At 42.8% G+C, this 11,008-nt stretch overlaps 2 protein-coding genes across 3 annotated transcripts in view; both read right to left on the reverse strand.

Annotated features, from left to right (window-relative positions):
* LOC110511371 (fibroblast growth factor receptor substrate 2-like) overlaps positions 1-3,828 on the reverse strand; it is a 77,694-nt gene extending 73,866 nt beyond the window's left edge. The window contains exon 1 of the mRNA XM_036944978.1: positions 3,379-3,828. The gene's annotated coding sequence lies outside the window, so the exon portion shown is untranslated. The remainder of the gene's footprint in view (positions 1-3,378) is intronic.
* Positions 3,829-6,033: 2,205 nt separating this feature from the next.
* On the reverse strand, positions 6,034-10,828 carry LOC110499707 (YEATS domain-containing protein 4). Of its 2 annotated transcripts, XM_036944981.1 has the most exons (8): positions 10,539-10,828; positions 10,132-10,251; positions 9,958-10,024; positions 9,774-9,868; positions 9,314-9,403; positions 9,094-9,181; positions 8,185-8,368; positions 6,034-7,889 (listed from the first exon to the last, which is right to left on the reverse strand). In XM_036944981.1, the coding sequence occupies exons 1-7, from the start codon at positions 10,587-10,589 to the stop codon at positions 8,199-8,201; spliced, it is 681 nt and encodes a 226-aa protein (XP_036800876.1). In that variant the 5' UTR covers positions 10,590-10,828; the 3' UTR covers positions 6,034-7,889; positions 8,185-8,198. The 2 variants fall into 2 exon arrangements, with proteins under 2 accessions (XP_036800876.1, XP_036800875.1); XM_036944980.1 differs by having other exon boundaries at positions 6,034-8,368; positions 10,539-10,823.
* Positions 10,829-11,008: the final 180 nt, after the last annotated feature.

Raw genomic sequence — 11,008 nt, forward strand, 5'->3', positions numbered from 1 at the left:
CTCCGTGGGTACATGATGGAAAGGCTTTATGATGTCAGAAACACATCCTCCATGGGTATATGATGGAAAGGTTTTATGATGTCAGAAACACATCCTCCATGGGTACATGATGGAAAGGCTTTATGATGCAGAAACACATCCTCCGTGGGTACATGATGGAAAGGCTTTATGATGCAGAAACACATCCTCCATGGGTACATGATGGAAAGGCTTTATGATGTCAGAAACACATCCTCCGTGGGTACATGATGGAAAGGCTTTATGATGTCAGAAACACATCCTCCATGGGTACATGATGGAAAGGCTTTATGATGTCAGATTATTCTGACAGAGGATGATGCAGAAACACATCCTCCGTGGGTACATGATGGAAAGGCTTTATGTCAGAAACACATCCTCCATGGGTACATGATGGAAAGGCTTTATGATGTCAGATTATTCTGACAGAGGATGATGCAGAAACACATCCTCCGTGGGTACATGATGGAAAGGCTTTATGATGTCAGATTATTCTGATAGAGGATGATGCAGAAACACATCCTCTATGGGTACATGATGGAAAGGCTTTATGATGCAGAAACACATCCTCCGTGGGTACATGATGGAAAGGCTTTATGATGTCAGATTATTCTGACAGAGGATGATGCAGAAACACATCCTCCATGGGTACATGATGGAAAGGCTTTATGATGTCAGAAACACATCCTCCATGGGTACATGATGGAAAGGCTTTATGATGTCAGAAACACATCCTCCATGGGTACATGATGGAAAGGCTTTATGATGTCAGATTATTCTGATAGAGGATGATGCAGAAACACATCCTCCGTGGGTACATGATGGAAAGGCTTTATGTCAGAAACACATCCTCCATGGGTACATGATGGAAAGGCTTTATGATGTCAGAAACACATCCTCCATGGGTACATGATGGAAAGGCTTTATGATGTCAGATTATTCTGATAGAGGATGATGCAGAAACACATCCTCCATGGGTACATGATGGAAAGGCTTTATGATGTCAGATTATTCTGACAGAGGATGATGCAGAAACACATCCTCCGTGGGTACATGATGGAAAGGCTTTATGATGTCAGATTATTCTGACAGAGGATGATGCAGAGAAGAGCATGGGAGTGCTCACATGAATGAGGATAAGAAAAACAGTTTACAATAACTAACTATTAAATAGAGTAGAATTAGGATCCAGACAAGTCTTTCCTGGTAAGGTCAAGTGGTTAGGAGGGAAAACCTTGATGACATAATAGATCTGGGTGACAGGTGTTGTGAGTTCCAGGTAATGGCATTAATAACGTACAGTGTTCACTTCCCTGCTGTGCAGGAAGCAAAGCGCTGTGCATCTGGAGGGTTAGGAGTACTCAGTGCCAGTGGATGGCGTCAGAAAGCACGTCAGATGTTGTTAACGGACGATTAGCCCCATCATAAAGGAAGTGTTGACTCATTAGACAAACAGTAGGGACGAGATGGTCTGCCCTCGGGAGAGAGAAAAAGAGGGATGGAGAGAGAAAGAGGGGGGGGGAGAGAGAGAGAGAGAGAGAGAGAGAGAAAGAGAGAGAGGGAGAGAGAGAGAGAAAGAAAGCGAGAGAGAGAGAGAGAGAGAGAGAGAGAGAGAGAGAGAGAGAGAGAGAGAGAGAGAGAGAGAGAGAGACAGAGAGAGAGAGAGAGAGAAAGGGGGAGAGAGAGAAAAGAAAGCGAGAAAAGGGGAGAGAGAGAGAGAGAGAGAGAGAGAGAGAAAGAGAGAGAGAGAGAAAAGGGTAAAGAAAGAGAGCAAAAAAAGTCTGCATCAGAGAGGCTTTGAAAAAACTGGAGTTTCTGATTGACACTTCAGAGGGTAGGATTCCACAGCAGACAGGTCCCATATTCAGAGCTGAAAGTGTTTATAGTGGGTGTTGTGTGAGTTTAAACCATCTGTCTGCACAAAGCTTCCCCCCCCCCCCCCCCCCCCCCCCCAAAGCGTTGCACTCTAACACGCACCACCATGTCACGCTGACCCTCAGGACTGGAGAGGGGGGAGTTGAATGATTTGAATAACCAGCAATACTAACCAGTATAGTCTCACAGATATACAGTTCAGATGACTGAGAGGGGAAAACACCGACCAAGTCATTTAACAAATCAATGGTAAAAAAAAAAAAAAAAGCACTGATGACGTCAAGGCTTCACTTTTGACATGTTGTCCGAGCTGGAAAAGTCAACCACCAACCCTCACCAACCAATCGCAGATGAACGTGCAGTTCAGTAGCACATACAGGAGAAATCATCCATTCAACCCATTGGTCTTTTCTTTGTCCACAGATCAGCTTGACACATTACTAAAAACCAGACCTGTTATCACTGTCCTGATGTGATGGCAGACAGACAAGAACAGCTTCTATACGGCCCTTCCGACCACATCAGTCGACCGAGGTAACGACACTCTGACTGCGTTGTAAACTGCCGGTATGATTGACAGGTAATGGAGTGACTAGGGCGTACATATTGTTAAGTGAGTGCCAAAGAGAACCAGTCATTACGTCCTTTAACTTGACAAACACAGTGAATAGCCTGGTCCAGGATGTCATGTCTTAAGTTCGTTAGAAATCCCGTTCCTTTTTATTCAGGATCATTTGAGTAAAGTGCATGAACACATTTCCAAGCCGTCTGATGTTGTTGCTCTCTCTCTCTCGACAGAACGAAGACACTCACACAGAGTAAACTCATTGACGACATCATGGAAAACATTACCGTTAAGAACCACAGCTAACAAACTGTCACTACAAACAAACAGAACTGTTTAGAAACTTACATTTCAATTGACTGACACCGAGCTTTCTTATCAGTGGTGTGATGTGTTATGTGCATGTTGTTCAACTCTGTAACTACGCGGAACAATAAAACAAGCTCGATGACATTTGGTATAAAAACAGAAAATATAATGCGATCAGTCTAACACTAGAAAAACAAGTTGACTACTTTCTAGTTTATTTATTTATAGCAATATGATTGTAGCTATTCAGTTTCCAATGTCTGTATTGAAACCAGTGGTAGTGTTGTGCGGGATGTTTTGCTCTGATTCGTGTGGTTTTTAGCTGCGTACAGTAAGTAGCTGGATCAAATTAAATACAATTGTGGTGCCATAAAAATAAGCGATTATAACGCATACCAGTTCTTATCTTCCCATAGGAGAACATCATACATTCGCTAGTAAGCTACGTTTATATTCTATAATAGTTAGTTACTCTACCTCGCAAACTAATATAATTAGCCAGCTAGTCACTTCTACTTGTTAATCAAACAGGAATCAAATGACATTTGAACAAACAGGAATCAAAAGACAAGAGAAATACATAACAACATGTAAGTTTAGGAGATACTTACAGGGGGAAGCTTCGTGGGTAAACCGGAGATGTATTTCGGGAAATATTGCCACGAATCCCTTGTTGATGTGTTTAGGAAAGTTGTTAAATCCCTTCTTCTCCTCACTGCTACAACCATCAGCAGCCCACATCAAAGTGCTTCACACACTCCCGTGCCTCCTCCGATCTGTCGCCCCGCAAAAATATTACTTTACGAACGTGACCAATTTGGCACTTTATCAGCAGCAATGTTATAAATAGCTCCCGCGCTGCCTTCCGACCTTGTTTTCTGTTCGTTTTGAAAATACCTAGTAACTAGTTAGGCGTGCTGAAGTTGTTCTCGCTGTCGCGCTGTCTTGTTGTAGTAAATCGCTCACTCGCCCAGCAACTCTCTCCAGCAGGCAGCTCCCCTCCCGGAGCTCAGGCAGTGCAGTGCCTCGATCTCGTCCCGAACACGCCAGTATCCCTAGACTGCATCCGGGTCGAGTCGCAGTCAAATACTTTTCAAAGTTTATTTCAAAAGCAAAAACGTATTCTATCTTCTTTGAAAGCCTTTACTATTATCTTCCTGCTTATAAGCAGTAACTAACTTCTAGTAGACAGGGAATAGTCAGTCAGATCCTGGGATTTCCAGAACGGCACCAAATTGACAAAGGACCCAGACAGTAGGCTACATTACAAGTGAGCCTTAGTGAGCGCATGCCAGTGTAAAGCTTGAGGATATTTCTAAAGCAAACGCTGGAATATAAACAAGCATTCCTTCCAGAGCTCAGCGTCTATTTATTTAATGTCTGATCTTTGTAGGATCAGAGGCCAGGGCAGTCTCTGCATGCATGGAACGATTTATCTCCCTGTGTATGTGAAAGAGAGAGAGAGATGTATCTCCCTGTGTGTGTGAGAGAGAGATTTATCTCCCTGTGTGTGTGAGAGAGAGAGATTTATCTCCCTGTGTATGTGAAAGAGAGAGATTTATCTCCCTGTGTATGTGAGAGATTTATCTCCCTGTGTATGTGAAAGAGAGAGATTTATCTCCCTGTGTATGTGAAAGAGAGAGAGAGATGTATCTCCCTGTGTATGTGAAAGAGAGAGATTTATCTCCCTGTGCATGTGAAAGAAAGAGAGATTTATCTCCCTGTGTGTGTGAAAGAGAGAGAGATTTATCTCCCTGTGTGTGTGAGAGAGAGATTTATCTCCCTGTGTATGTGAAAGAGAGATTTATCTCCCTGTGTATGTGAAAGAGAGAGACATTTATCTCCCTGTGTATGTGAAAGAGAGATTTATCTCCCTGTGTATGTGAGAGATTTATCTCCCTGTGTATGTGAGAGAGAGATTTATCTCCCTGTGTATGTGAAAGAGAGATTTATCTCCCTGTGTATGTGAGAGATTTATCTCCCTGTGTATGTGAGAGAGAGATTTATCTCCCTGTGTATGTGAAAGAGAGAGAGAGATTTATCTCCCTGTGTATGTGAGAGATTTATCTCCCTGTGTATGTGAGAGAGAGATTTATCTCCCTGTGTATGTGAAAGAGATACATTTATCTCCCTGTGTATGTGAAAGAGAGAGATTTATCTCCCTGTGTATATGTGAGAGAGAGAGATTTATCTCCCTGTGTATGTGAAAGAGATACATTTATCTCCCTGTGTATGTGAAAGAGAGAGATTTATCTCCCTGTGTATGTGAAAGAGAGAGACATTTATCTCCCTGTGTATGTGAGAGAGAGATTTATCTTCCTGTGTATGTGAGAGAGAGATTTATCTCCCTGTGTATGTGAGAGAGAGATATTTATCTCCCTGTGTATGTGAGAGAGAGAGATTTATCTCCCTGTGTATGTGAGAGATTTATCTCCCTGTGTATGTGAAAGAGAGAGTCCTAGTATAGGTTTGTTCCTGTGGTCAGTTGAATATGTGCATTGTTAACAAGTCAGCCTAACAATACGATGACTAGGTCTCCATAGAACCAATGATGGAGAAGAAGATGGGGAGATTACAGGACTGTGGTCTGACATGGCCTGCGTCGTCCCAAATGGCATCCCATTCCCTATGTAGTGCACTACTTTTGACCAAGAGCCCCAGAAATAGTGCACTATAAAGGGAATAGGGTACCATTTGGGATGTCACATGGATGCTTCAAGCTGTCCCAGATCAGTTACTATTATACCTCGCGTGTCATTACCAAACACTGTAATCACATGGCTCTCCCTTTTCAATGTCTGAGCTGTACTGTAATTCAGTGTTAGGCTATGGTGCGTTCAACAAGGCAGAGAGGGAAAGAGTGAGAGGGAAAGAGAATGAGAGGGAAAGAGAGTGAGAAGTAAAGAGAGTGAGAGGGAAAGAGAGAGGTAAAGAGAGTGAGAGGGAAAGAGAGTGAGAGGGAAAGAGAGAGGTAAAGAGAGTGAGAGGGAAAGAGAGTGAGAGGGAAAGAGAGAGGTAAAGAGAGTGAGAGGGAAAGAGAGTGGGAGATCTCTTTGGAGATGTGTGGGTTGAGGGCCACACAATCTGTTCAGTTGTACCCTCTAACTAACTAGTGGTATTGTGTGTTTTGGAAGAGTCTGAAATGAACAGTCGGCCATCTACTAAACTCACTGCAGCATTCACCATGTATTAGATGTAGATTTGACTCGGGAATTCCTTCTCATTAAAAAACTACAATGACAATTGAAGTGACATGCAGAATAAAGGAATGCTGGTCAATCTGTAATAATACAATACGCCATTAATGCTGCTATGCACCTGTTGTTGATGCCACAAGCCCCTGTCCTTCTTCACTCACACCTTGTTTCTAATTGTTGCCACCTCCCTCTTCCAATACAAACAATTGTTGCCACCTCCCTCTTCCAATACAAACAATTGTTGCCACCTCCCTCTTCCAATACAAACAATTGTTGCCACCTCCCTCTTCCAATACAAACAATTGTTGCCACCTCCCTCTTCCAATACAAACAATTGTTGCCTCCTCCCTCTTCCAATACAAACAATTGTTGCCACCTCCCTCTTCCAATACAAACAATTGTTGCCACCTCCCTCTTCCAATACAAACAATTGTTGCCTCCTCCCTTTCTCTTGGAATATAAAACAATTGTTGCCACCTCCCACTTCCAATAAATATTTGCTCATCGCCGCTCTCTAGTGGTGGTGAAAGGGTAATGCAGAGGCTGTATATTCATCAAACGTTACAGCGCTCCGGTCTCCTTACAAGGTAAACAACAGTTTAGCGCTCTCCAACAGAGATGAAAATGCCTGCTGTCGTTCTCGATCTTTTATCTAAATGATGATCAAGAAGTGAAGTCATATCAAAAGGGTCGACACATGTACTGATACCGAGACAGTTGGCCATGCCCAGGCTATCCACGTGTGTTTTAAGAGATCAATCCTTGACAAAATAATAATTTGCAAATAACCCTGAATAGCATCTAAGACATGTTTGATCCATCTGTTCCATCACATAGGAGAAATCAAAGAAAAACTGGTTTGAGTTTTACAGAAAAAAAGAAAATTAAAAATTAAAAACAGAAGCTCAAAACCTATTCACATTCAGACCAGTCTACACAGATGTGACATGTTGGCACTGAGAGCCATCTGTGGTAAATCTGAGTGGAATTGAGAGTGGGGTGAAACGAACATGGATTATCTTCAGTGTTCTTGTTTATTATGTACATGATCATATAAAACCATTCTGCTAGGCAGTGTTAAGTCTGGAATTCAAACGGAATGCCTCTACATGTCTCTATTGTTAGTGCAATCATCCATAATGATGTGAGGTCCTGTGGCAGGATGAGCATGGTGACAGTACGGCCAGGATGAGCATGGTGACAGTACGGCCAGGATGAGCATGGTGACAGTACGGCCAGGATGAGCATGGTGACAGTACGGCCAGGATGAGCATGGTGACAGTACGGCCAGGATGAGCATGGTGACAGTACGGCCAGGATGAGCATGGTGACAGTACGGCCAGGATGAGCATGGTGACAGTACGGCCAGGATGAGCATGGTGACAGTACGGCCAGGATGAGCATGGTGACAGTACGGCCAGGATGAGCATGGTGACAGTACGGCCAGGATGAGCATGGTGACAGTACGGCCAGGATGAGCATGGTGACAGTACGGCCAGGATGAGCATGGTGACAGTACGGCCAGGATGAGCATGGTGACAGTACGGCCAGGATGAGCATGGTGACAGTACGGCCAGGATGAGCATGGTGACAGTACGGCCCAGATAGTGGAGTCCATTCCAGGGACCCACCCGTACGACGAATATACACACGCATGACCAAGTCCCTCTGGAGTCATACACACACATGACTAAGTCACTTTGGAGTCATACACACACATGACTAAGTCACTTTGGATGAAAGCATCTGAGAAATGACAGATATTATATTAAGGAATTAAACAATCGTAAAATGGAGTGATATTCTGTGTGGATTCCAGACGAGGGCAATTTCCAAATCCATCCCTAGCCCCTCCTCCCTGGCACCTCCCTTTGCTCTGAAGGGGTTGGATAGGTGGAAGAAAAAAGGCGTAAACTCCATCCAGCCTATCAGAAATCGGGAAGACAAGGTGAGTCACAAGCACCATATTGCATCCACCTATCCAAACCCTTCAGATATACAGGGGTGCCTCGGGGAGATGGCCTATAGGTTGATTTGGAATTTAGGGTGTGTCTCAATTGTATATCCATGATTCATTGCGTCCTCTCTCATCTCCTTCTCAAAACACATAGGAAGAGAAGATCCAAGACAAGGAACCTCATATCTTGTGTTCCAATGAGTTTTGAGAAGGATGCAAGGAGAGAAGGTATGAGGAATCAAGAAAATACCATTGAGATTCACCCAGTGTGTGTGTATCAGTGGTCTTTGATCTGGTCCTCCTCCTCCAGCTTGCGTATCTCTCCCTTCAGGAAGTTGATGGTCTCTCTGCTGGCCTTCAGTCTATCCTTCAGGTCTGTGATCTCCTGACTGGTCTTCTTCTTCGCTGCTTCCAGCTTCTCCCGCGTCCGCAGCTCCAGCTCCGCAACTACAGACACAGGAAGGGTCAGTCACCAGTGATACTGTCCACTCAGCACTGCTGTGGTGTCACTGAACAATGAGGACAAAGACATTGGGTTTTATTGGCTGCCTTTACATAGGCAGTCCAATTCTGATCTCAATGGCAAAGGATCTGATTTGTCAAAAGACCAATAATTGGGTAAAAGATCAGAACTGGGCTGCCTGTGTAAACGCAGCCATGGACTTTTAATCTAAGCCCCTACTGCAGGGTTCCCCAACTGACGACCCGCTGGCCGAATTTAGCCCGCGGGTGGTTTTAATAGGCTCCCCAAGTTTTCTGAGCAATTATTTTTAATTGTTGGACATAAAAGACTAACAATACCAGGAAATCAGCTCCAAGAGATTTTCATTTGGGAAAATGTGTTCAAGTATTCCCATGTATGATAGAGAGATGTGATTATATATACACATGTAAGCCAGGTTTGAAATGGTGTTTTAGTCAAATATTATATCTGTTTGGGCTTCTTTGAGGTCAATTTGCAGTCTACAAATGATTTGTAATTATGTTCCGGGCCCCCAACCAGCCTCTCAAGAAAAAAAAGAGAAGAATCTAGTGGATGATGTCTGTAATTTGCATTGAAACACATTTGCCCGACGAGGGTTAAAAAAGACATAGCTAGATACAGTAGTTACTAGTTGCAATATGAATCTACAGGTACTAAATGTACAGGTGTGTGTGTGTGTGCTCCTCACACTCAGTCTCGTGCTTATAGGCCCCCAGGGTCAGTTGTCTAGAGGTGCTAAGGAGCTGTTGCATCATGGCTGTGGGGTCCTGGAAGATCTGAGAGAGGAACAGGAAGGACAGAGAGTTGAGACGGGGCCTCTCTGCTTTCTTTCCTCACCTTGGTTTCACTTCCTTTCTCGTGTCCTCTTCGGTTCACTGTTTGAAAAATAAATAAATAAAATGTCTCACCATTTCATCATAGAATTCAGAGACCACCGTCTTCTTGGGCATGGCACTGGAGTCAGACTGGAAGAGCTTCAGTAGGTGGTAGAGAGTCACCTATAGATAAGATAAGATAAGATAAGATAGATAGATAGATAGGAGAGCCAGATAGAGAGAGAGGACAGACAGACAGACAGGCAGACAGAGACAGACAGACAGACAGACATTCATGTAACTGGGGGAACTGTATCATAAAAATAATGTAATTGTACAATGAAAATGTAAAGTCTCAAGTCCACTGTTATTAAAATATTGTTTTACTATTTTAATGTGTCCTAATTTAGAAAACATATTTTTTTTTATCACCTTCCTATTATGTTATTGTGTTAAGCACTCTGAAATTAATCCTCTGTTTAAAAAAAGGTGCTATAATAATCAAGTTTGATTTGAACGAGGTCCCTAAATGACATAGTCGAGCACCGCTCACCGGCCTCTCATTGGGGTCGATGAAAAATATCTTGATGATGATCTCAAACTCTCCCCAGCCCGTCTCTGTGATCTCGTACGGAGGCTTCGTCACGACTACGACGGATCAGAAAGAGAACACCATGAGCCCTACATTCATGACTAATTACATCACTGTTAATACGTGGATACATTACAAACTTTACCTCTGAGTGGATTCACGTAACTTTCATGTAGCTTGAACTGTATTTTCTTCACATATGCAGACATATCCTGGAATATAATTGGTCAGGTCAATACTGTATTATCCAATGATAATTATCTCCAATGAGACCTTGAAGTCAACACCATCCATTTTCCAAGATGACAGTTGAGTTTACCTCGTTTCTGTATGGTTTCACGTACACAGACCATTGGTGAGTGTGTCCGTCCTCCTCTCGCTTCTTTCCAAAATACCGAGCAACGTTTCCGAATACGATGGGTTTGACGATCGTAACACCCTGTGGATAACAGACAAATGATGTTTTCTGCAACATCATGCAGATCAATGATGATAATATGGTGAACCGGCTGGCAGATAGTAAGAAGTGATGCGGTTTGATGCCTGCCTTTCCAACCGTGTCTTCACGACAAGCACTTCACTGACACGCTTCCATAGACTTATTAAAAATGAAATATATTATAATTAGGGAACACACTTAGTTAAATTGTCTCTTATTAACATAAAACTTTTTATCGATCATATTATAGTTGCCGGTATCAAATATTATTGACATCCATCCCCTACCTTCACTCTACCCCCGGAATCTGGTCCAAATTCAGCCATCCTTTTAAACATAGTATAGAGACTAGAAAGTGACGTTAAACTCGTATATGTCACTATAGGACTCTTGCAGTAGTGATTTGGAACGTGTCATTTAATAAGATTGCCATTAAATCTACGGAAACAACACGATTTTACATTGTACAAATTTCAAATTGCCAGCCAAACAAGCACCGGAAGTACGTTACATTGTTCTTGGTCCGATGTGAACACGGGAGCTAAAACGATTACGTTCCTCTTGTCTAATGTTCTGCTTTGTGCCCTGTAGTAGTAAATGTATTGCAGTCATATAGACTGAATTGTGTAAACCAATTTACAATCATCAAATAGTAAAATCCTAAACTAGCAAAACATGTAATACAATGTTAAACTATGCAATATATACAAAACAACAATAATACAACGACAATGTTTGGGGTGGCAGCTAAAATAAA

Source organism: Oncorhynchus mykiss, chromosome 15, assembly GCF_013265735.2.
Source record: "Oncorhynchus mykiss isolate Arlee chromosome 15, USDA_OmykA_1.1, whole genome shotgun sequence".
NCBI classification, from domain to species: Eukaryota; Metazoa; Chordata; class Actinopteri; order Salmoniformes; family Salmonidae; genus Oncorhynchus; species Oncorhynchus mykiss.

Excerpts from the sequence above, each read along its gene's own strand:
- LOC110499707 (XM_036944981.1), bottom strand. The coding sequence starts at position 10,589 with ATGTTTAAAAGGATGGCTGAATTTGGACCAGATTCCGGGGGTAGAGTG. Across the intron at positions 10,025-10,131 it reads TGAAACCATACAGAAACGAG|GATATGTCTGCATATGTGAA; the intron begins GTAAACTCAACT and ends ATTATATTCCAG. Across the intron at positions 8,369-9,093 it reads CTATAAGCACGAGACTGAGT|TTGCGGAGCTGGAGCTGCGG; the intron begins GTGAGGAGCACA and ends CTGTGTCTGTAG.